This window comes from Terrapene carolina, unplaced genomic scaffold, assembly GCF_002925995.2.
Source record: "Terrapene carolina triunguis isolate 2854851 unplaced genomic scaffold, T_m_triunguis-2.0 Scaffold112, whole genome shotgun sequence".
NCBI lineage: Eukaryota > Metazoa > Chordata > Testudines > Emydidae > Terrapene > Terrapene triunguis.
Genome location: NW_020664463.1, coordinates 7,442,853 through 7,468,538, shown reverse-complemented (window position 1 = coordinate 7,468,538; position 25,686 = coordinate 7,442,853). Strand labels below are relative to the sequence as shown.

The 25,686-nt window shown below is 43.7% G+C and overlaps 1 protein-coding gene across 1 annotated transcript in view; it reads right to left on the bottom strand.

Annotated features, from left to right (window-relative positions):
* ABCC9 (ATP binding cassette subfamily C member 9) overlaps positions 1 to 25,686 on the bottom strand; it is a 112,441-nt gene that overhangs the window by 76,653 nt on the left and 10,102 nt on the right. Inside the window, exons 4-8 of the mRNA XM_029911674.1 lie at positions 24,985 to 25,151; positions 23,947 to 24,189; positions 8,060 to 8,245; positions 2,324 to 2,488; positions 1,309 to 1,464 (exon numbers count right to left, since the gene is read on the bottom strand). Of these exons, the coding sequence (XP_029767534.1) occupies positions 1,309 to 1,464; positions 2,324 to 2,488; positions 8,060 to 8,245; positions 23,947 to 24,189; positions 24,985 to 25,151 (917 nt within the window). The remainder of the gene's footprint in view (positions 1 to 1,308; positions 1,465 to 2,323; positions 2,489 to 8,059; positions 8,246 to 23,946; positions 24,190 to 24,984; positions 25,152 to 25,686) is intronic.

Genomic DNA, 25,686 nt, shown 5'->3' with positions numbered 1-25,686 from the left:
ACCTGCCGTGTCCGCAGGTTCAGCCGATTGCGGCTCCCACTGGCCGCGGTTCACCGCTCCAGGCCAATGGGGGCTGCGAGAAGCGGCGCGGGCCGAGGGATGTGCTGGCCGCCGCTTCCCGCCGCCCCCATTGGCCTGGGACAGTGAACCGCGGCCAGTGGGAGCCACGGTTGGCCGAACCTGTGGACGCAGCAGGTAAACAAACCGGCCTGGCCCACCAGGGTGCTTACCCTGGCGGGCCACGGGCCTAAGGTTGCCGATCCCTGCCTTATGCCATCCAGGTCCTTTATTGTCTGGTTTTTCACCATACATTCTCTTTGATGACCCTGCTAAAAATAAACAAATGACAAAAGTGGATGTTCCCTTTATTATTATGGATGACTTATATAGTGCCATGAATTTACATAGCGTAGATCTAATTTACCAAAGCTTTCATTCCTGTTATTTTTCCTTGACAGCTGTTAACAATACCTATAAATTATGACCTACCCATCCCCACTTAGAAGCCCAAGAGTAAATTTTTCAAAAATATCTTAGGAGCCTAAGTCTTATTGAAAGTCAATGGGACTTAGACTCCTACATTGCTTCCTCACATTTGAAAATTTGGCTACCCCAACTCTAATATTGTCTTTCCTTCCTTCTTATTCATCTGTTCTTCTGCTGTACACAACCCAGATTGGATTAGAACCAGATGTTAAGAACTAGAAGTTTACGATAACTAGTGCACCTGTTTAGTTCTCAACACTCAAATCAGTGTTCCTTTCTGTGGATCACTAACCACACTTTCTGACATTATAACACTCGACATACCATACCTTCTTTGCAATACAGGATCACAGAATTAAAGGCCAAGTTCTGACACTCTTCACTCTTGCCCCATAAAACAGCTGCAAATGAATTCTGCAAAACCAGCAATATTTTGGTCCACGATAGCTGCCTGCACAGATTACTTGTGGCAGTTGTGGAACAAATATGAGCAGAGGAAAGCATATAGGGCTGTGGGAAAGACAGGTAATCCATTGTAAAATTCACAGACCATTCCCCTGGCTTGTAAATATTACCCAGAAAAATCTCTTCCCACTGGCCTGCAGCAATACTACTTCACAGCCTTTGGAGGAGACAGTGAACAGCAGTTCTACCCTTTAGTTCTCCTCCTGGTCACAGCTCTTCATTTGTAACTATAGTCCAATGGTATAATTTCCACTTTTTTGTTTTAAATAATCTCAAAGATGTACATTGTGTTAAAAATATCTTCTGTTTTCCAGGGGGTTTTCTTCTAGAAATTAGGCCCTTACTTTGATGCTCTACCTGAACGGGCATAGCCCAGAGATTGGGACACAGAAACAAGAACCACATCAGCTGATTTGTTTCTATGGCAACCAAGTTATTGATCTGTCCCAAGGTCATCTCTCCCATGGACAAGTTGGACGTGGAAAGCCTCAGGATCTTATTGTATATCATTGCCTGGAGAGAGGAATAAAGTACAGTATATAAAGTTACAATAGCAACCAGACATTGCAAATGTCAGTATCAGAGATTGTCCATTCCCCCAGTTCCCAAACAGAGAGAGAGATTTTTGAAAATAGAGGTTAAATAGTAGAATTATTGCCTCAATTTTTTTGTTACTCCTGCAGCCATTACAAGCAGTCCCACTGGGCCAAACATCTCCATGGTGTGACTACACAGACCTCATTCAGCAGCAATGAATTTGGCCTGATGGGACTGTTCTTTCGAGCAAGGGCTGCAGGAGTGGTGCTCCTATGAGATTAATAACATAACAAAAATGACAACAGAATGTAGAGAATAGGGATATGGGACAAGAAGGAATACAGCTTATTTTTGATGAAAAAATATAAATAAAGCTTAACATAAGTTCAGACAAATCTAAAATTAAGAGCAATTACAGTAACTGGCAGGTAGAAACCCTGTAATTATAAAATGAGTTTCTATCATGTTTTCTATTAAGTTTTCAAGCAGTAAACAGTAAATAAAGGCAAGCTAGGCTGAAAGTGACCTGGTGGAGAGCATTTTGTATAGCCAAACAGGAGACCTGAGTTCAGGAGAGATTTTGGGACTACACTCCCAGAGCAGAATATAGGGTTTGGAGTAAAACAAAGGTTTTCAGTCTACAGCAGAGGCAGTTTAAAACTAGCAGGGCTCAGATCTGCAAAAGTTTTAAGCTCCAGAAGATATTGTGGTACCAATCCTCAGCTGTGGTTAAACACCACACAGATAAAGGACAAGATAAGCGAAAGAATAAAATGTGGAGCCATCACTAGGGCATTTTACAGCATGCCGATCTCGGAAACAACGTCTTACTCACCAGTAAGGCACCTCGCAGGTTGATGCCGGTTTCTATAGTAACGTAATAGGAAGCCTGCAGAAACGTCCTCTGCAGGATAAGGGCCAGGAAGAGAAGAACTGCTAGGACATAAGCATTTTTGAGAAAATCCTGTGAGGAGAGGTATGAAGTTGATGTCTCGTTAGACTAAAAAGAAAGAGAGAAAAGAAAAGTTTTTTAGACAACTATATGTTGGAAAGATGCTCTGTTATTTGGACATTGGAAATCAGAAGATTGTTTTCACAATGGCACAATAGGATTAATAATACTGTAGCAAAGCCATGACTACCTATAAAACCACTTTCACTCTATGCATCCGAAGAAGTGAGGTTTTTACCCATGAAAGCTTATGCCCAAATAAATCTGTTAGTCTTTAAGGTGCCACCAGACTCCTTGTTGTTTTTATAAAACCACAGTTCTGACTATGTTGCATACTAGGACCACTTAGAACTTCTTTGCAACCATAGGGATAGAACCCAGATGCTCCTGTTCCAAAAGTACACAGGCATTTAACATGTGTGCTGAAGGAGGATTGCTCTTAGCAGAATAGAGACTATGAAAGGCAGTTCTGATTCCAAACTGAGGGTAGCAGTTCAATTACACATTCAGGCAGTTCATTACAATGCCTAGCACCACGGATGGATAAAGCCAGAATACTGAGGTCCAAGATCCTGGCACTCAGGGTCACACCTGCCTTAATGCTGAGTGAATTGGTTGTTGATCTGCTCCTTGGGCCAGAGAACAGGTATAGGGAGATGAGCACCAAATCAGCATGCTCAACACAAAGGCAGTGTTGTCAGCTCTTGACATTTTCTCATGAGTCTCATGACATTTGGTGCTTTTCTTAAGTTCTTCAAATTCTCCAGGTCTTCAAAATTTTGTGCAAAAATGTGCCTGTATTTTTCACTGAAAAATCAAAACATTTGAAATGTTTTCAACTAGCTCTGGTGGCTTCCTTTTTCTCCCCTTCCTCCAGAGCAGAGATAATTTGCACCAGCCTTAGTCCTGGCATGGATCATGTCCGCCTCTGCACCTCCCCAGCTGCATTGGCTGGTGCACTGGGGAAAGGAAGAGCCAAAGCTCCCCCAGCTTGCTTGCCTCCAACCCTCTTCTGTGGGAGGGGAAGTAGCATCCCTACAAGGGCTGCTTCCCTCCTCCTCTACACTGTGATCCACGATGTGGGTAGGCCATGCCAGGGAGTAAGGGGGGTGCCTTACACCACCTTTTGCCTTCCATGAGCAAGTATGTACCACAGAACACACTATGGTCCTTCTAGAGGGATTTATTCGGGGGGGTGGGACTGAGTCTGGCAGCTGGAGTTACAGTGAAAGAATCTGTAGGGCTGGAGCTGAAAAGGAAGGGCGGGGACAAATAGTTTCTTATTCCTCTGTGGAACTTGTTCTAAGTGTTCCATACCATGGAGCCCAACACTCTGACCACTGGATGAATGTACCAGGCACAGGTGACATATTTAGATTCGGCAGATTGCAAGCTTTCCTTTTATAAACACCTCAATGGATCACAGAGCCATGCAGTGGCACAAAAAAAGATGGTTGAATGATAATTTTCACCCGATTTTCTTCAAACCATTAGCAACACAACTTCAATTTAAAAACAAGCACGAAGGTCTCTGACGTCTGCTGGATGTGAAACACAGGCCTTTGTCTTCTGGCAGAAATGGGCAAGTCAGGACTGACAACATTTAGCAGAGAATCAATAACTGCACAACAGGTACCGACAGGGTTTTATTTTTCTTCTAAGCCCTTGATTTCATTAAGTGAATAACATTGTTCATAGGGGTTGGGTTGACAGTCCTGGAGACTCAGGCCTTTTAATTATCCATATCCCAGATACAGCACAGGCAAACAGCAGTGCAAGCTTTCTTGTACTATCCCACCAATGCACATCCTAGGAGGTAACAGAGTAGTTTATTCACCAGGCCCATTTTGCCCTTGACATCTCTGCTGCGTGTGGATCGTATTTTCTTGGCTGAAGACACCTACCCACTAGAAATAGGAACTCATTTCACATAGACCACATAGCAGCCGACAGAAGATAACTTTTATTATCTTGGGATGGTTATTGATATTTTATGTGTATTTTATGTAATTAATTTCCTTCCAGGAATATAAAATAAGCAAATAAAAGCTAAACCTACAATCTGACTGTTAGAGTTGGAGGAACCATTTTGAATAATAAAAGAATAGGTCTGCTGAGCCTTCATCACGCATGGGACGTGAATGCCTCATGAGGATGAAAAGACTTTTCTTTAACTCATTTTGTTTGCATTTTCCCATTTTCATGCTTTTCTGTGCTGCTCGGTTTCAGACAGGAAGGGAAGTGAATGTACCAAAATACTGCGAGGAAAGCTGTTCTTGTGGTATTTCTGATCCACTGGAAGCAGGATGTCCTGGAACTGTTACAAAAAGCCTGTTCTCATGAAATTTCCATTCTGATTTCCAGATGAAAGAGGTTTGGAAAAGTATGAATCCAGACCATATCTCCAGACCCTTTAAGGTTCTCTCGTCACTCATGATTATTGTGCTCTGCTATTAGATTGCAGGCAAGAAGTACTCGGCTCTGCCCAGGCTGGCTTATTTCAGTCCCCCCCATCCACACCCCATCGCATATCCATTCCCTTGACATATGCAGTTTCTCACCAAAAGGGAGGAGGATTTTGTGGTTACAGCACTGACTGACACCCGAGAGATGGGGGTTCAATTCCCAACTCTACCACAGGCTTCCTGTATGACCTTGACCAATCTATTGAGGGCCAGATTTTCAAATGTATTTAGACATTGAAAGATGCATATAGATGCCTCATGATATTTTCAGAACTGCCTAAGCACATTTGGCACCTAAGTCCCATTGAAGTCAATGGGAGTTAGGCACCTAACCTACTTATACACTTTTGAGAATTCCACTAGGTGCCTATCTGCATCTTTAGGAACCTAAATACCTTTGAAAAGTTAGCTCTTAATTTCTATCTGTGCCTCAGTTCTCTATATGTACAATGGGGACAATAATACTGTCCTACCTCAAGGGGGGATGTGTAGATAAATGAATTAATGTTTGGGATGTTCTCAGATAAGAGGATGATGGGAGGGATAGGAATAAGAGCTTAATTAAAATTGGTAGAGAATTTAAAAGAGAAACAAAATGGCAAGGGCAACGGGGAGTAAGTTTATCAAAATCCATTAATTAAAAGTAACTGCGTTTTGAAAGCAGGCCAAGAGTCACTGCGCCAATCTGACTTCTCTGGCAGAGGTTTCAAGTTCTCCATTTATTCTGAGTTACCCTTAAATTCCCAAGCTTCAAAAGATGTTTGCCCCAGACAGCATTAATTAAAATGACAGAAAACTAATACACTTAAAAGAGCACAGAGAATGAAAATGGGTAAAGACCTGTGGTTTCCCAAATTTAAGAGCTAAAGGTTATCACTTCTTTGATTGTGCAATAAAACCAGAACTTAAGGTTCTGAGGAAGAAAATGTACTTTGACTTTTGACTCTGTGGCTCTGATCCAATGCATTAAGGTTCAGTGAGGACAAAGAGCTTTATTTAATAGCTCTTCCTCTCTTGCAGTGACTAAATGACAGTCTGATGCAAAACACAAAGTACCAGTCAAAAGATATCATCATGGCTGAAAGAAGGCTGAAAGAACTGGGAAGGCTGAAAGAACTGGGTTTGTTTAGTTTGGAAAAGAGAAGACTGAGAGGGGACATGATAGCAGTTTTCAGGTATCTAAAAGGGTGTCATAAGGAGGAGGGAGAAAACTTGTTCACCTTAGCCTCTAAGGATAGAACAAGAAGCAATGGGCTTAAACTGCAGCAAGGGAGGTTTAGGTTGGACATTAGGAAAAAGTTCCTAACTGTCAGGGTGGTTAAACACTGGAATAAATTGCCTAGGGAGGTTGTAGAATCTCCATCTCCGGAGATATTTAAGAGTAGGTTAGATAAATGTCTATCAGGGATGGTCTAGACAGTATTTGGTCCTGCCATGAGGGCAGGGGACTGGACTCGATGACCTCTCGAGATCCCTTCCAGTCCTAGAATCTATGAATCTATGAATCTATGGTTATACAGCCCAGGAGCAAATGTTTGAGACGAAGTGATGACAATCAAGGGGTATGTTTTAAAGGGAAAATATTATTCCATTACACCTCCATTTTGCCCATCCAAATTCTAAACACAGACTGTGCAAAGTCTTCCATCCATCTCTTCTACTACCAGTTAATAAGTAATTCTATTCTTAAAGAAATCTATCCTTATCTTTCACTAATTTTCTGGTAGTTGCTATTTGACAGACACTTGCTATATGATAGCTATATGATAGCAATTGTTCTATAGAATATATTCATACAGCACTCACAGTGACAATTGAAATTAGATGGGAGCTACCAGGCAAATAGACATTTGCCCTTCTATAGCTTTTCAGTGGGTATAATAAAGTACTTTGCACTGCCACAGTCTTCCATCCAAGGATCTCATAATATACACAACAATTAATGAATTATGCCTTAAGCTAATATGAGATGAATAAGTACGATTATCCCCATTTTACCTGTGGGGGAATTACGGCACAGAAGTGTTAAGGGATTGGTTTTTAAATCACCCACCACAGTGAGGGCAATCAGCACCTCTGAAAAACAGACCCTAAATGGCGTGCCCAACGTGACAGAGTGCGTCAGTGGCAAAGCCAGGCTTAGAACCCAAATTTAAAGCCCATTAAACTGTCTGCTGTAACATTCATGCAAAGCAGACACAAAAGAGGCACAAAGGCCCAGACAGAATGAATTTGTTTTTAAAATGTGATAGAATATTTGTGGGTAATTCTTTGCAATGTTTGTCTGTCTCTAGTAATCATCCTTATCTTACCTGTGCTTTCCTAAAAATATTGTATGAGGGCTTGATGTGGATGGGAGCTTGATAGCTACCGAGCGTGGTAAAGCCCTTATCATTTATCGAGATTCATGGAACAGCGTGGCACTGGATATGCACCAGCCCTTAACAGGAGTACTGGTTTACCAATCAATAGTTACTACGTACCTCATTTCCACAGTCTGGACAATGGCTCAACACCATTGCACCAGGCTCCATTGACCAATATACCTCCTTTTGAGTGCCACACATTTGTGCAGAAAGGGTATGGACACTGGTGCCAGCTGACCATGCTGAGCTCTGAGTGCCTTTCACTAAACGATTCGATTGCTTCCTGAACACCTGCTCTGCATGTTTGCACACATCACCAGGTGCATCTCCCCTCTACAACATGTAAAGGTTTGTATAATCAAGTCCTTCCACTCCCTTTAACTTTCTGTCTCATGCAGAATTCAAGTCATGTAGTCTAACCCTGTGGGTATAGCAGGAATTTCCTCTCCTAGTCCCACAAGCATTTTATCTAACCTACTCTTACAAGCTTCTAGTAGCTGCCCCCAGCTACTTATCCAGGAGGTTGGACAGAGCCAGACATTAGCAGAGCAGTATAGGGAAGCTTGCATTGCCACTGCCTATGCTGTGTTTATACTGTGACAACAGAGCACTTCAACTTCCAAGGCTGATAAGCTTCAACAAACACCCGTTTCACTTGAAAGAAATAATGAAAGAAACAAAATGGTAATCATGCACCAATAAGAATGCATAGTCAAAAATACAGAAAGCCTCACATATATCAAAAACTGATACCAAACAAATTATTTTAATCAATGTTGTCAACTTACTTTTCCAGTTGTGTTTGTATCATTTTGGAAGCTCTCGACTATGCCAGAAATGCATAGTGGCCCAGCAAAACCCAGCAGGTCAGCCAAGTAACGGAAGGTGCTGCTGAGAAGGATTGGCCGTCCAAAAGCCCTGTACATTGCTAACCATATAGAGGGAATCTTATTCGGCTGGTTTGCCACCTTTTTCTGGAAAACAAAGGAATCAGTGCACCAAGAATTAGTCTCATTGGCAACTTATGGCAGCTTCCATTTTATTGCTCTCATGCCTTGTTGGCTGCCCAAGTGTTTCATGGAGGGGTTATACATTAGATTAGGTAGACAGACAAGATAGACAGTTTGATAGATTTTCAAATGATCTTCACAACAAACTCACCCCAAAACACATCGATCTTGCTTATTATGTTTCCCCCCCAAAGTCATAACACTATTCTGCTTCTATGAATAGTCAGATGTAACCACAGACTGCTATTGATCATTGTCATTTGTATAATTCATTGAAGGTCTGATCCATCAAATCCTTGCTCATGTGAGATCAATGGTACTTGAAAGAGTAGAGATTATTGACATGAGTAACGGGTTGCAGGATCAGACCCAGAAAAATATGGACAACCATCCTACAGTATGTAACACACTGAACTGTCCATCTCCTGATGTCTTCAGCTCAAGAATGGATGCATTTCTAGAAGATGTTCTTTAGCCAAACACAAATTATGCTTTAGTCACATACAAGTTACTGGGCTCAATACAGGGGTAACTGGATGAAATGTAATGGCCTGTGATATACAGGAAGTCTGATTGGATGATCTGATGGTCTCTTCTGACATCAAACTCTACAAAACTATGAACCATCATTCTAAAGCACCAATCTTCGAATATATGCATGTGGCCAGTTTGAGGCTATATGATAGATTTGAAAATACTTTGATCTATGGAGGAAAGAGTTTGATTCAGTGGATCTGTATCCCGCAGAGCATTTCTGCATGGTCCGGGCAGTTGCTTCTCACAAACTACAAAAGCTTATTACAACAATCTATAACCCACTAACAATTCCCACACACACCCCTCAAACTGCTTCCCCACTTCCTTTCCTCCCTATGACTGGAGGGATGTTAACGGGCCACTTCACCTTGAATTGTCCCGTGAAACATACGTTAACTAATTATGTAAACAATCTGTTCCACCTTGTATGTAGCTGTGACAATCTGAGTAAGTTTCCCAGACTTGAAGAAGAGCTCTGTGTAAGCTCAAAAGCTTGTCTCTCTCACCAACAGAAGTTGATCCAGTAAAAGATATTACTTCACCCGCCTTGTCTCTCTAAAAATGCATCTGTCATTCTTCAAGAAGCACTGGTGCCTGCACGTTGTAACCCTGGCCAGGCCTTTTGTGAGTGTTCCTACAGACACTTTTAGCTAACTAGTAAATAAACAAAAACAAGTATGTCTCAGCACTCTGCACGGCCACTTCATGTGTTTTTCCCCCTAGGTTTTTCTTTGGCACAAATTCAGCAGTGGTATAATATGTGGACAATGTCAAAAAAGAAGAGGTAGCAAACATATGGGAGGGTAGAACCTAACTGGAAAGTGACCTAGGAAGATTAGAGCAGGGAGCCACAGGCAACGAGGAGAAATTCAGTACTGATAGCACAGGGAGGGGGCATAACCAAGTAGTTATGCTTATTACATTAGGGCTAGTTTATTTCTAGCTCCTCTTATTAATAATTATATTTTGATGTAGGGAAGGATAGTAGCTGTAGCAGAGAAGCTGTTTGGCATTCAGCTGCTAGAGGCCAGATTTTTAAAGGTATTTAGGCATTAAAGATACAGAGAGGTACCTTGTGGGATTTTAAAAGTGTCTAACTTCCACTGAGGTCAATGGGAATTAGTCACCTAGGGGCTTTGGCAAATCCCTTTTAGGTGCCTCTCTTCATCTTTAAACATCTAAGGGCATGTCTACACTACAAAGTTAAGTCACCTATATTTAAGTCGACATCCAGCCACTGCAGTAATTAAGTCAGGCGGGCGTGTCCACACCACGCTCATTGTGTTGGTGGAGTGTGTCCTCACTAGCAATGCTTGGATCGGTGCACAGAGCAGTACACCACAGGTAGCTATCCCACAGTGCACCTAGCTGCAGGGGGTTTTGGGATGCCTTGCAATGGGATCAAAACAGTGTCACGGGGGGGGGGGGGATGGGAACATGGCTTCGACTGCCCATGATGCAGTTTTATGCCCCCTCCCTGATATCAATGGCAAACAATCCATGTTTTTTCGTGCCTCTTTTTGAAAGCCTGGCTTAGCCACACCTACGCCATAGCCCTCTAAGCAGGGACCCCACTCAGCTTTGTACTCTTGTTGGGGGCATTACAAACACCTCGTGCCTTATCCTGCAGTATTTCCGGAGCCAAGACAGGAGCCACCACGCAGAACATTGCGATGTCATTCAAGCAGCCCTGCTGCAAGCCATAGAACGAAACAATTCTCAGTTGCTGCTGGCAGTCACGCAACAGCTGAACACAGTGGAGCACCCTTTGTGGTCCCAGGAAACAAGCACTGATGGGTGGGATCGCATTGTTATGCAGCTATGGGATGACGAGCAGTGGCTGCAGAACTTTCGAATGTGGAAGGCCATTTTCCAGGAAATTTGCACAGAGCTTTCCCCAGCTCTGAAGTACAGCAACACTAAAATGAGGCCTGCTCTGACAGTGGAGAAGTGAGTGGCAATCGCTCCGTGGAAGCTTGCAATGCCAGACTACTACCAGTCAGTTGGGAATCAGTTCGGAGTTGGTAAATCCACTGGGGGACCTGTTGTGATCCAAATGTGCAGGGCCATTAATCGACCTCTGCTTAAAAAGGTAGTAACTCTGGGCAGCGTGCAGGACATTGTGGATGGTTTTGCCAAGATGGAGTTCCCTAACTGTGGTGGGGCGATAGATGGCACGCATATCCCAATCTTTGCACCAGACCACCTTGCCAAAGAGTACATAAACCGAAAGGGATACTTTTCAATGGTGTTGCAAGTGTTGGTGGATCACAGGGGGTGTTTCACCAACATCAGCGTGGGATGGTCAGGAAAGGTGCAATCAGAGACGTTCTTTCCAGATTTCAAAATAACCACTGATGATGTTGAAATGCCAATAGGATCCTGGGAGACCCAGCCTATCCCTTGCTCACATGGCTCATGAAGCTGTATACCAGCCATCTCGACAGCAGTAAGGAGCGGTTCAACAATAGGCTGAGCAAGTGCAGAATGGTGGTGGAATGTGGCTTTGGATGTTTAAAGGGTCGCTGGTGTAGTTTGCTTACTAGGTTAGACCTCATTAGATCTAGATAAATATCCCTCCGGAGGGAGGGATAGCTCAGTGGTTTGAGTGTTGGCCTGCTAAACCCAGGGTTGTGAGTTCAATCCTTGAGGGGGCCATTTGGGGATTTAGTTGGGGATTGATCCTGCTTTGAGCAGGGGGTTGGACTAGATGATCTCCTGAGGTCTCTTCCAACCCTAATAATCTTATCTATCTATGATAATTAGATATCCCCATTGTTATCGCTGGGTGCTCCATAACATCTCCGAGGGAAAGGAAGAGAAGTTTCTGCAGGGGTGGGATGTGGAGGTGGATAGGCTGGCAGCTAATTTTCAGCAGATAGATACCAGGGCAATAAGAAAAGCCCAGAGAGGAGCTCTGCATCTCCGGGAGGCTTTGAAAACCTGTTTCAGTAATGATCCACAGTAATGTGCAGTGCTTATCTGCATTGTGCCTTCCCATACCATCCCCTTCATTGCACCAGTTTCCCTGAACTTCTCCTTCCCCTCGTCCCCCAAACCCCTATTCTTGGAATAAACAAAGAATATTTCATTCTTGAAATGTTGACTTTTATTGCACAAACATAAAGAATCTGAAAGACCAGGAAAATAATTTAACCTTGAGCAAATGGTGTGATAAAATTGGGAAGAGAGAAACCAAGTCAGTTTGTCTGTGAAAGCACAGAAGTCTTGCTCATCAAAGGTCTTCAAATGGCTGCCTTTTGTTCTTAGTACCGGCCCTGGTGTTGAGTGGAAGGGATACTGTACCTTCTTTCCCCCACCCCCACCCCCGCCTCCTGGATCGTTTAGTGGAGGGGGATTGGGAACAGGTTGATGTTTGCAGGCTGTTGTGCAGGGACTGCAGAGGGAGTCTAGTTCTTGAAGCTCAACCAGACGCCTCAACATGGCTGATTGGTCCAGCATCCCATCCTGCATGGCATGCTCATGCTTCTGGGATGCTCTCCGGCTCTCCAGCTCTCCATGTCCAATTTTTCAGACAATGAAATCCTCCAGGCTCTGAGCTCCATACCAGCTGTTCTGGAAGCTGTGATCAGATGTTCAGCTGCGTGAGTGTGTTCTCCCTATGTGCTGCCCCAGCTCTGTGCAGACAGCTGGCACAGCAGACCTTGAGTGAACCGCCCAATGACCACAAGATCCGTTAAGGTATGAAGGTGCCAGGCCAGGTTTATTGTCGACAAAGCACAGTAATAGCACCTGGCAGACTCTACGAGGATACTAAGACATGTATGCCCATGACAATGGACGCAACTCAGTGAATGGTGGGACTTTCCATTCCCCCCTTGGCTGGACAAAGATACTTCCTTTGAGATACATCTTTATACCCTGATACAAACAAGTTAGTATTGCCTCTGACATAGTTAGTTACTGCCCCCTGACATGGCTAGTTATCACCTTGTACATGTTGGTTCGATCAAAACATCTCTATTACATACTGTCATCCTGACTTTATCTTCTAGGAGGGATCAGTGTGTTCCTGTTATCCTTAGGGAATGTTTTTGTACCATCCTTGATATCGGGATGTTCTGGTACCACTTGATATCAGGATGTGTTTGCATGTGTACTCTGTGACTAGCACTCCTTAGGAATGTGTATTTCTGCAATATCAGCCCTGTTCTTGCCAGATTCTGTGAGCAGGTCCTGCCTCAAACCAGGCCTCTGATACAAGGGCTTATGTCTCAGGATCTCTTCCTACTACTGAAGCCTTCATTTTCTCATTGAACATGATACCACACATTCTCTTTTTCCATCTTCTAATGTGCTGTAGCCTCTCCGCTTGTGTGGAGGATGTGCTGAAGGCCAAGCTTTCCACTGGGAGGTATGCAAAGCACAAGGCAACCATTGTCAGTGCATACCTGGGTCTGGTGCAAGGTTGCTATTGAAAGAAACACTCCCCTTATTACACTCAAGTATAAGCCAGAACATAATCAGAATCCCTAGCTATTCAACGAACCAGTTTGCTGTTCCAGCCATGGTGAATATGGTCCAGCAGCATGGGCAACAGGCCTTGTGCTGCAACTTGTGGCCAACCTGCGTCAGGAGCACCGGTGGGCAGGAGGACAATGCCCCCTTTCCCTAGCAACATAGACATTGCTTTGAGACAAGGGACCAGAATTAAGCCTCCCAAATTGTGGTGTTTGTCCTCGGTGGCTCCGGGGGAGGGGGCTTGCAGCCATGAGAGAACACAGGAAGCCCACCACCCCTTCCCTTAATGCTGCTGGTAGGAGCCACCCTGGGCATGCAGATTGTGAAGTCAATGACAATCTCTGCCACCCAAACCACCAGCATGCTAGGGAAACTGTGGCTGAGGGACCCAGAAATCATCATGGGTGGGGAACCACATGCTCCATTGTTTGTGGTATGAGCATTTGTAATGAAACCTTCCCCTGTTTCCCCTAGGTGACCCTAGGTGAAATCAGTTTCCTGAAGGTAACAGATGTGGCATGGGAGCAGATGCTGCAAGTGTCTGGGTACAGACCTGGTCTTTATGCTGCTGTGCTGTATACCGCAATGATGCCAGCAGAGTTAATACAGGAGTGGTGTGGGAAAGTGTCCTACCGTGGTGGAAGAAATAAGGCAGCCTTCCCCAGAAACCTTCTGCAAAGGATTGCAGAGTACCTTCATGAAAGTTTTCTGGAGATCTCCATGGAGGATTCCCGGGCCATCCCTGTGCACCCTCTGCATAGCTGGAGTGGCCATTGGGAAGCAGATACTCATTGTACCTCACTTTCTCTTCATATTAAATATAAAATATAAGAGCATGTAACCCCTACAATTTGATTGTGCTGCTTGCCTTGAGCTAGAATCCAGGATGTGACGGAGTGTCTGCCAAGACTGATCAGGACCTCGGACCGCTACCCCTTCCTACTTCTCCACGTGGGCACCAATGATACTGCCAAGAATGACCTTGAGCAGATCACTGCAGACTACGTGGCTCTGGGAAAGATAAAGGAGTTTGAGGCGCAAGTCGTGTTCTTGTCCATCCTCCCTGTTGAAGGCAAAGGCCCAGGTAGGGACCATCAAATTGTGGAAGTAAAAACATGGTTACGCAGGTGGTGTCAGAGAGAGGGCTTTGGATTCTTCGACCATGGGATGTTCCGGGAAGAAGGATTGCTAGGAAGAGATGGGATCCACCTAACGAAGAGAGGGAAGAGCATCTTCACAGGCAGGCTTGCTAACCTAGTGAGGAGGGCTTTAAACTAGGATCGCCGGGAGATGGTAAGCCCATAGGTAAATGGGGAAGTGGGATACTGGGAGGAAACACAAGGAGGAGGGTACAAGACGGGAAGCCTCCTGATTCATACTGAGAAAGTAGGGCAATCGGCTAGTTATCTTAGGTACATGTACACGAACGCAAGAAATCTGGGAAACAAGCAGGAAGAATTGGAAGTCCTGGCACAATCAAGGAACTATGATTTGATTGGAATAACAGAAACCTGGGAGGGCAGTTCACATGACTGGAGCACTGTCATGGATGGGTATAAACTGCTCAGGAAGGACAGGTACGGGAGGAAAGGTGGAGGAGTTGCATTGTATGTAAGAGAGTGGTATGATTGCTGAAAGCTCCAGTATGAAACTGGAAAAAAGCCTGTTGAGAGTCTTTGGGTTAAGTTTAGAGACAAGAGCAACAAGAGTGATGTTGTGGTGGGCGTGTGCTATAGACCATGGGATCAGAAGGATGAGGTAGACGAGGCTTTCTTCGGACAACTAACTGAAGTTTCCAGATCACAGGCCCTGGTTCTAATGGGGGAACTTCAGTCACCCTGACATCTGCTGGGAGAGCAATACAGCAATGCACAGACAATCCAGGAAGTTTTTGGAGAGTGTTGGGGACAACTTCCTGGTACAAGTGCTGGAGGAACCAACTAGCCCCTCTTGACCTGTTGCTTACAAACAGGGAAGAATTGGAAGGGGAAGTAGAAGTTGCCTCTTCCCCGAGCACACAGCCAGGGCCGATGATGGGGGGGAAGCCGGTACAAATTACCAGGGCCCGGCGGTCCAGAAGAGGGCCCAGGGCCCGGCTTCCCCAGCTTCCACCCCCTCTCGTCAGCCCTGTTTAGCCAGTCCGCCCTTGTTGGGGGGCCCAAAAATTTGTTTTCACCGGGGCCCAAACCCGCTCTCGGCAGCCCTGCACACCGCATTCCCCCTACTCCCTCCTCCCTCCCAGCACTTGCCGCCATGAAACAGCTGTTTTTTCCCCATGGGTGCTCCAGCCCTGGAGCACCCACAGAGTCAGCGCCTATGCTGGCTGGGATGATTTAGTTGATGTTGGTCCTGCTTTGAGCAGGGGGTTGGACTAGATGACCTCCTGAGGTCTCTTCCAACCCTAATATTCTATGATTCTATGATTGGAATTGCATACTCACCAGAGGTGCCTTCCCCGGCATCAGGCTTGAACATGTTGTCCTGCAAACAGCTGGACTGCTCTGGGGTTAAAAATGGCTCCTGGCTCTTGGGGAGAATGGATCCCCCCGCTCGCCTGTCTCCCATTCTCCACCTCCTCCTCTTCCTTGTCCAGAATGTCCTCCATGTTGTTGCCTAAGGCGGCCTGGGACTCAGACTCCTGGGTGGTATCTACGCTGCGTTTGGGGGTAGTGGTGGGATCGCCACTGAGAATCTCATGCAGCTCGTAGAAGTTGTATGTCTGTGGTGCAGAACCAGAATGACTGTTCGCCTTCCTTGTCTTCTGATACACCTGCTGAAGGTCTTTCATTTTCACATGGCACGGCTGTGTCCCCCTGGTGTAGCCCTTCTCCCTCATGCCCTTTTCATAGATGTCTATGTTTCTTTGGCTGTATTAGAACTGTTCTTGCACAGACTCTTCTTCCCACAGACCAATAAGATGTACCACTTCCTGTGTACTCCCAGCTGGAGCGCGTTTGGGGCGTTGAGTCGCCATGATCAGCTGAGCTGGTGAGCTCTCCATGCTGACCAAACTGGAAGTGGGAATTCAAAAGTTCCCAGGGTTTTAACAGGGGAGGGGCTGTTTCCTGTGTACCTGGCTGCTATGCAGCAAAGTTAAAAACAATCTCCAGAGTGGTCACAGAGGAGCATTGTAGGATGCCTCCTGGAGGCCAAGTCTGTTGACTTACACAATGCTGCATCTTCACTGCCTCTCTGTCAACCCATCAACATCAAATTAAGCACTACACCTCTTGTTGAGGTGTAGTAATTAAGTCGATGTTACAAGTGAATTAGGTCGATGGAAGAGACCTGGTAGTGTAGACACATCATTATTAGGTGGACGTAAGGCGTCTTCTGTCGATCTAAGTTTGTAGTGTAAACCAGGCCTAAATGTCATTAATAAAATCTGGCCCTAGGAGGTTTGGAAGTTCACAGAATGCTGTCTAAGGGTGAAACTCTCCCCTGTGCAGAGGTACAGCACAAGGACTATGCACCATTTGAGTCACACTTACGGACTCAAAATAGGTCTTCACGATAGGTCATGGGCTGGACCCTGTACTGGAGCTAATTTCACCCTATCGTAAAAAGCGGTCCACAACGTAAAAAACTTGGAGAACCACTGGTTGAATGTATTCTAGATCAGCAGGCAAGCATCGCTGCTGTCTTTTAGCAATAGTACCACATAATATTCTGTACATTAAATTATTCATTAAAAACCTAACATGGTTTTTGCTGGAATACATCATTTATTGCCCAAAGAGCAAGTGTAGAATGGCAATTTTGTAAATGTTAGTCATTTTTTAAAGAATTCAAAATGTTCAGCATACTAGTAGCTATTGCCAGTATTACTACAAAATTCATATCACTGCCATCACTCCTTGAAATTCATTCATTTGTACTAGGGCTCAACCCACGATACTAAATCCAATTAATATTCCAATTAAAAGTGACTAATTGTCTTCCTTTCTTTGTCCAGTCTAAGCATTTTAAAGTGATTTTAAAAGACAAAGAGAACTCTTCTAAGACTTATTTCTTCCTCTATTTTATCAGCTTGAACTTTGGGTATTACCCAAGGTAAAGCAGGCATCATTCATGCCTTCAATTTGGTTTCTAGGAAAAAATATTTAGAATGAGGATATTAATTTATAGTATTATTACAGTGTTCTATTAAGTCAGGGGTTTTGATCTGAAATTTACGAGCAGAACAAAAAGTTATAGATTTTTTATGCAATTATGATGTCTAAAGTATTAAAGCTCTGTGCTGTTTGGAGCCTAGCTACTTGAGAAACTTCCTCCCTTCTCTATGCTCTGCTACAACAACTGAGGTCCAGAGTAGCACTTAAGCTAACAGTTCCTGAATTCAAACATCTGAGAGATGCTTGAAGGGCCCTTGACTCTAAAATTTCCTTTCCCAGTTGGTCCATCAGAGTAAGAGTCTGTTGACACTCACGGATGTTATAAAGCAGTGGTTTTCAACCTGTATTCCGCGGACTATGTCTAAAGGGTCAGTGAAATTTTGTTTTACCATAGAACAGTGGTTTTCAATCTGTGGTCCGTGGATCCCTGGGGGTCCACAGACTAAGTCTAAGATTTCCAATGGTGTCCACGTCCCCATTCAAAAATTTTTAGGGGTCTGCAAATGAAAAAAGGTTGAAAACCACTGTTATAAAGGCCTTTGGCTGAGAGAATGATCCTAATTTAATCCCTATGTCTTCATTATGAACTGAATGATACATGAGGCATGCATAGCTTGAAAAAATTGACCACATGTGCAAAAAAGAACAGCAGCAAAATTTTGTCAAGATATGTGATAACGCGTTCCCACATAGAGGATCTCAGATCAAAAAGGTGGCTGTGAGATTTTGGCTGCATTTCAACATTATGGACTAGGCTATTCTTGATCTGCAGTGAAATCCCCACTGACATTGATGGGAGTTGGGAGGACTCATCAAGGGGAATATAGGGCCCTAAAGACATAATTCTAATACCAGATGCATGATGTGCGTCACGGCTTGTCTTACAGTATCCAGGGTTAGAATTTGGTGTGGAATACTTTATCTTTTAAACACATTTCAAACACAGCTATAAGATAATGTATTTGAGTTTAAATATCATGCTAGCCAAAAATGTAACAAAAGATATACCAGAGTGAGTGTCTTTATTAGAGCTGGTTGAAAATTTTTGGAAAAAATTTTCCATCAGAAAATATTTATTCATCTGAATCTAAATGTTCCACTGAAACATGTCAGTTATGACAACATTTCATTGTGGAAAAAAAATCAATATGAAGTGTTTTGATTAAGTGGATCTTATCAGAACAGAACATTGTAATTTTTCATTTTGAAACAACTTTTTATTTTCACATTTATTTTATTTTATACAAATTACTGAACTAATTACCAATTTCAATAGTAATTACCAATTACCCTTAGAATGCCAATCACCAGTGACCAATTATTATATTACTTTATTATTTTATTTTATTTTATAATTTAAACATAATTATTAAACCCCATTTTTAATATAATATAATATAAATAAAACATCAAACATAAAAATAATATAAAATAAAATAAAACAGTCAAATTGAAACAAAACATTTCAGTTGATCTGAAACAAAAAACCTGTAAATTTCATTTAATGGAAAATTTCAAAATTTTATCTTTGTTCTGATTCAGAACAATTATTTTTCCCAAAATGTCACAATTTTCCTGGAATGGAAATTCTGAATTTCAACCAGTTCTAATTTATATCATTTATGTCTATCTTCTAATTTAACTTCATATTACTTCATGAGATAATAATAATACCCAACTCTCTTTTAACTCTTAATCAATAGAACAAAGCACTTTACAAAGCAGAAAACCACTATTCCCATTTTCTCATACTTCTCACTATTCTCATAATGGATTGAAAAAATAAATTCTTCCCATTTGTGCATCATCCAAGCTGAAGAATTGAGTCTGCAAATAGGCTGATGGGTAAGTTAGTTTCTGCTACCTCACAATATTTATGAACTCAGACAACTGCTGCATATTCAAACGGGATGCAGCCAGAGTCACAGCTTTGTGTTCTGTTAGCTTTTTTAAGCCTGGTCTACACTAGGGGGGAGTGTCGATGTAAGATACGTAACTTCAGCTACGGGAATACCGTAGCTGAAGTCGACATATCTTATTCCGACTTACCTCCCGTCCTCACGGTGCAGGATTGACGGCCGCGGCTCCCCCGTCAACTCCGCTACCGCTACTCGCTCCGGTGGAGTTCCGGAGTCGACGGGGAGCTCGTTCGGGGATCGATTTAACGAGACACGATATATCGATCCCCGATAAATCTATCGCTGCATATCATCCAGTAACTTCAGTTTGGAAGTTTTACAATCAGGAAATTCAAAATAATACCGTGCCCAACTACACAACTCAAATATTGAATTACAAATAGTGAATACTCATAGCAAACTGTGGTGAATGACCCATAGCCGGAAATATGTTTGCATAAAGTATTTATTAAATATTCTTGAACAGTTAACAAATTCATAAAAAATGAAATCTGTTCAAGGCTAATTTGTGGACACAAAAAGGGCCTACATTTGTGAACTTAAATTCTTCACTGAGTATAGCTAGCCCAGTCCTTAATTAGGCAAAATTCCCCATTACAGGACTCAGTGAGAATTTTGTCTGAGTAAAAAATTGAGTAAGGACTTCAAGAATTGGCCCACTGATCTCAATGGGAATAAGAAAACACTCCAAGTGAAGTTCACAGACCCGATTCGTCATTGTGTCACTGCAATTTTACACTGGTGTAATTCTATTGAGTTCAGTGTAAAACAGGAAAAACATAACGGTCAATCAGGCCCCACAAGTCCATACTCCTGTAGTGCTTGAGATATGTGTTGTGAGGCCAGAGCTTTTCAGGAAATGGACATTTAAAATTCAACCTGAATCAGCTCTCTAGTTTTATCCTTGGAAAGAATAACTCACTGCTGGTTTTAATTCTTGTCTTGAACAAAAAGAATAGAAATAAAAATTCATGTAGCTGGCTATTTCAAATACACTTTACAAGGAACATTGCTAGCCTTATGTTCAGTGTCTTTCATCAAGGTGTGATAAAATGCTTCAGGAAGGAACAGACTCCTTCATTCTGCATGGGTTTGGAATGCACTCAAGCTCAGCTCTATCCAGTTTTAGTAAGGGGCAGCTCAACTTAATCCAATAGATCTCAGGGGCTCTTCTCACCAGCTGGGAAAGATTAATAGCCAACTTCATCCAGTAAAGTATACAGCATAAACAATGACATAACATATTTTTTTAGCTCACAGGCCATGATGTATTTTAACCTGAAAAATTTTCCTAAATCTGCTGCTGTTTTCTAAACCAAGTCTGCACAGAAGCAAAACATTTCCTTTGTGGAAGTGAAGCTGCACTAAGCACCACTGGATCGTCATAAGTCATTTCTCAGATTATATCCATCTGGTTTACTTTAATGTTATCTATGGAGTATCAGTTTGTTTTAGAGTGAAGAAGCACCAGTCACAGCCTGGTTTGGAATAGTAGCATAACTGTGGTTGAATCTAAGGCAGTATATAGACTTTAAACAATTCTGGAAACCAAGAGGAGGAAAAGCTAAGTGAAGTAGGTCAAATTTTTAAAATCAAGCTCATTTAATTGTATATATATATTTGTGCATACTTAATTTATGAATACAGATATTCAATGTGTGCCATGAATCTGGTGCTTGTGTGTGCAGATAACCTGTAAGGCATCTGACTGGCTACCTGGCATCCAAATACCTGTTTGTGCACGCATATCAGGTATCTGCATACATCAGTCCGGCACACTATGACAGGGTGTAAATTCTGCACAGACATCAGAAAGGTTAAGGGAACCCAAGAGTGCTAGTAACCTCACTGATTGCACCTGGGGAAGGTAGGGGATCGACTTAAAAGAGAAGAGAGCAGGTGAGTTGGGGAACAGACCAGGGGATAGGGTGCAGTGAGTTTTCTCTCTGGAAAGGGGCCTGATAGTCAGGGCCGGATTAACTTTCCTCTGGGCCCGGGGCTATTAGATTTTGTGGGGCCCCTGTAAACAAGTCTTTTTCCTGGGAGGGAGTGTGATACCGGAGGGGGCTGAGGCAGGGGATTGGGGTGCAGGGTCTGGGAGGGAGTTTGGTGCAGAAGGGGGCAGGGGCAGGGGATTGGAGTGCAGGAGGGGATGCGGGGTTTGGGAAGGAGTTTGGTGCAGGAGGGGATTCTGACCTGGGGCAGGGGGTTGGGGTGGAGGAGGGGGTGTGGGCTCTGGGAGGGAGTTTGGTGCAGGAGGGGATTCTGACCTGAGGCAGGGGGTTGGGGTGGAGGAGGGGATGCAGGGTCTGGGAGAGAGTTTGGGTGCAGGAGGGGGTTTTGACGCGGGGCAGAGGGTTGGGGTACAGGATGGGGTGCGGGGTGTAGGCTGCGGCCGGGAGGCGCTTACCACTGGCGGCTCCCGGCCGGTGGCATAGCAGGGCTAAGGCAGGCTGCCTGCTTGCCACAGCCCCACATCACTCCCGGAAGCAGCTGGCTGCTGGCACGTCTCTGAGCGCCCTTGGGGGGAGGGGAACAGTGTATCTCTGTGCGCTGCCAGCACCCGCAAGCATCACCCGCAGCTCCCATTGGCCAGTAACCGGCCAATAGGATCTGCAGGGACGGTGCTGGGCGCGGTGGCAGTGCATGGAGCCGCCTCTCCCATCCACCAGGGGCTGCAGAGATGTGACAGCAGCCAGCCGCTTTTGGGAGTGACGTGGGGTCAGGGCAGGCAGCCTGAGCACCCCGGAGATCGCTGCCTGTGATTTATTTTTGAGGGGCCCCCCTTGAGCCAGTGGCCCGGGCTGCAGCCCCTAAAGTCCCTGCCTTAGTCCAGCCCTGCTGATAGAAGGCTGCAGGGGGAGAGAAGCAGCCAGTCTGCTCCTCAGGTGAGCCTGAAGACTGAGGGAAGATCAGGAGTCACTGAGGAATAAAGGCCTACCTGAAACCCTAGGAAGGTGGACAACTGTGCCAGACTGAGTCAGTGGGGTGGAGTGAGGCACAGGAGCCTGTGGACAATTGCAAAAGTATCTAAGTAAAGCACAGGTTCATCTGTGAGGGAGACAGTGGCCAGCTGAGCTCAACTGGGTCTGAAGATTTAGTGGTCTTTATATTTCTGTGGCACTAGTTCTAGGATATGGGCCCCAGAAGAGGTCACACTCTTGAAGGTGATTTGCCCAGATGGTCAGGCCACTCGTAAGGCCGGATTTGGCCGAAGAACACAAGAGGCAAACTGAGGTACTGCTGCTGCTGGGTCACAGCCAGACATAACAGGGCACACTGAAGCCACAACTTTTCTAGACAGACAAATGTATGTGCACAATTATGCCCATTATAAAGTCTGGCACTAAAGGACAACTTTCTCAGCTGATACAAATGGGCAGCATTCATTGACGCAGTGCAGTTTTATCCATTTACACAAGCAGAGAATTTGGCTCTCTGGCTCATTATAAATCAGATACAGTATGCAGATTACTAAAGAAAAGCAGTCTCAAATATATTAAACGCGAGCTGTTGTACTAAATAAGAACTCATGGGGAAAATATCCATATTTTCTTAAGGCAATTTCTACTACAGGGGACAGCACAGCTCTTCTGCTGCTATCCAACTTGTTCATGCATTTCCATTCTAAACTGCTGCATTGCATGCAAACCAATTTACACTGTGAGTTTAGGGAAGTGATTAACACTGATTAACACATGATTTCTATGGGCCAAATTTTCCAAAGTGGCTCTAAATATGTGTGTTCTACCCTTTGTATATGCACATGTGTGCACCTGTGTGTACAAACTGGTGAGACTCACAATCACCGTATCTGCACATGGAAACGCTCATCTGTGGGCAGAAATGACTAGGTATTGGAGCAAGCAGAAGGGTGCATGTGCAACTTGGACTGAGCAAAGTTAGAGGCTACTTTGGGAGTGCTGCTTTGGGAGTGCTGCTCTCAGGCCACCCTGGGGCAAAGAGTTTCTGTCCAAAACATCTCCTGTCCTTTCCTCTCAGTGCATCTCTGAATGGAAAAGCCAGAATTTAGCCCAAAGTTTCTGAAATCAATGTATATAACATACATATACTTTAGTAGGTAAAGAATCCACTCAATTATGCCCATATCTACAGAAAGGTTAATACATAGTCCTGCCTCAGTGCAGGGGACTGGACTAGATGACCTGTCGAGGCCCCTTCCAGTCCAAAATTACTATGATGCTATGAAAGGGACAGTAGCTTTTTCACAGTGCACAGTAATACTCTACAGAAGTGCAGAAGATGTGAAGAAGAGTGTTTCCAGTTGAAACTGGAGAGGATATCTGTTCATTTAAAACACTGTCATGAGCCCTTAAGACTTAAAGAAAGCTTTGACTTCTAAAATGAAAACTAGCGAGTGATTTGTGCATTAGGGCTTCAGTTCCCAAAGCTTTTAATCTGGCAACTATCCCAAGCCGAGAATTCGCTTTAAAAGAAAACAGTACTTTTGGACTGAAAGATTATAAGCCAAGTTTCACCTTGGACCAAATTCTTTTGTCATAAATTCCTAAAAATAGGGTTTCCTAGTGGAAATGAAGATACCACTTTAACAATATAAAGGCTGTATGGTGACGTGGCTATCGTTGCTTACCTTTTGCTCTTCATATGCTTCTTTCAGACAAACATAGTTTGTAAGTGCTCGCATTGCTATTGGCAGCTTCCCAATTGCCTTCAGGTCAATCGGTTTCTTGTGAGCCGATATAATAAGTGTATTCATCCACCAGTAAGTTGCCTTTGAGAGCAAATTGACAAATGGCTGAAGAAATCTCACACCCAGATCCTGCAGGTCTTCAGGTGGCTTTACTTTCTGAGGGTTCATAAAAAATACATACCTCTGCAGAGGAAAAAACATAATATGTTCAGCAATTATATTCTTTCACAGCAGTTTTTAGTTAACATAATAATATATTGTGTAAATTCTAGGGCTGTTGATTAATCGCAGTTAACTCACGCGATTAACTCAAAAAAATGAATCGCAATTAATCGCAGTTTTAATTGCACTGTTAAACAATAGAATACCAATTTATATTTATTAAATATTTTGGATGTTTTTCTACATTTTCATATATATTGTATTCTGTGTTGTAATTGAAATCAAAGTGTATATTATTTTTTATTACAAATATTTGCACTGTAAAAATGATAAACAAAAGAAATAGTATTTTTCAATTCACCTCATACAAGTTCTGTAGTGCAATCTCTTTGGCAAGCTTACCTTCCCAATGAGCTAAGGACACGTGAAGAAACAAAGAAGAGTAAAAACAATAAATGGGGAAAAGAACAAGGTGCTCATGGGCTTCCCAATACAATTGGCCCCCTAAATCCTAACCAATGAAGCAGAGGAAGGAGAAGAAAACACAAGATGTTACCCAATGACAATGGGTGAGAGGGCAATTCCTTCCTGACACTAAGGCCCTGATCCAGCAAACATGTTTAATTTTAATCATGTGAGTGGCCCCATTGACTCCAGTGGAACTACTAATATACTTAAAGTTAAGCATGTGCTCAGCTGGAGTGGAGGCTAAATTTGGCAATCCGGGCATGTGAGAAGGAGTCACTTCTATTTCTATGTTTACTCCAAATACCACTGATGTCTGTCCCTGTCAAAGCCTAGTAAAGTGACACATACCCTAACTCGAATGACATTGATCTCCACAGCCATCAGCAGCCCATAGAGAATGACCATAATTCCAGTGATGCAGAAGCGCAGCTGAGAGAACGGCACACCATCCTCACAGTATCTGACCAGCTTGATGGTTTTTGTGACAAAGGCCATTATCCAGTAAAGAAAGAGAGCTGTGAAACAAACAAACCAACCCACATCATTTTAAGAAAGTACTTTTTAACTACACCAGTATCACACGAGTATCACATCAGTATCCAGCTGCTCAAATTAGGATTACTCTGAGTGTTGCTTCTATGCAGCTGTAGTTGCCATGTCACAGGGCCCAATCCAGTAGTCCCAGGGGTTGTTAGCCTTCCTACTTGGGGGCCAGAGTTGTGAGGCTTTTCAAGATGGAAGGTCTTGGAGAGTGAGAGACTTGCCCTGCACTGTTTCACTGAGATATTTTTTTTTTTTTTTTTTGGCCTTGATCTTGCAATTGGATCTGCTTGGGCAGATCTCTGCACCCAGGCACAGCCAACCTGAAGTCCATGGGGCTTCACACGGGCGCAAAGGTCCAGCCGAATAGATCTAATTTCAGGTCTGGGACCTTTATTTGTTATTTTCTTTGAGGAAAATAAAAAATACCTTGCCTGACGAATACAAAGTGACCCTTTGGGTATGGAAACCATCAGAGGACAAAATTCCAGATGTGCTTTTAGAGGGCAT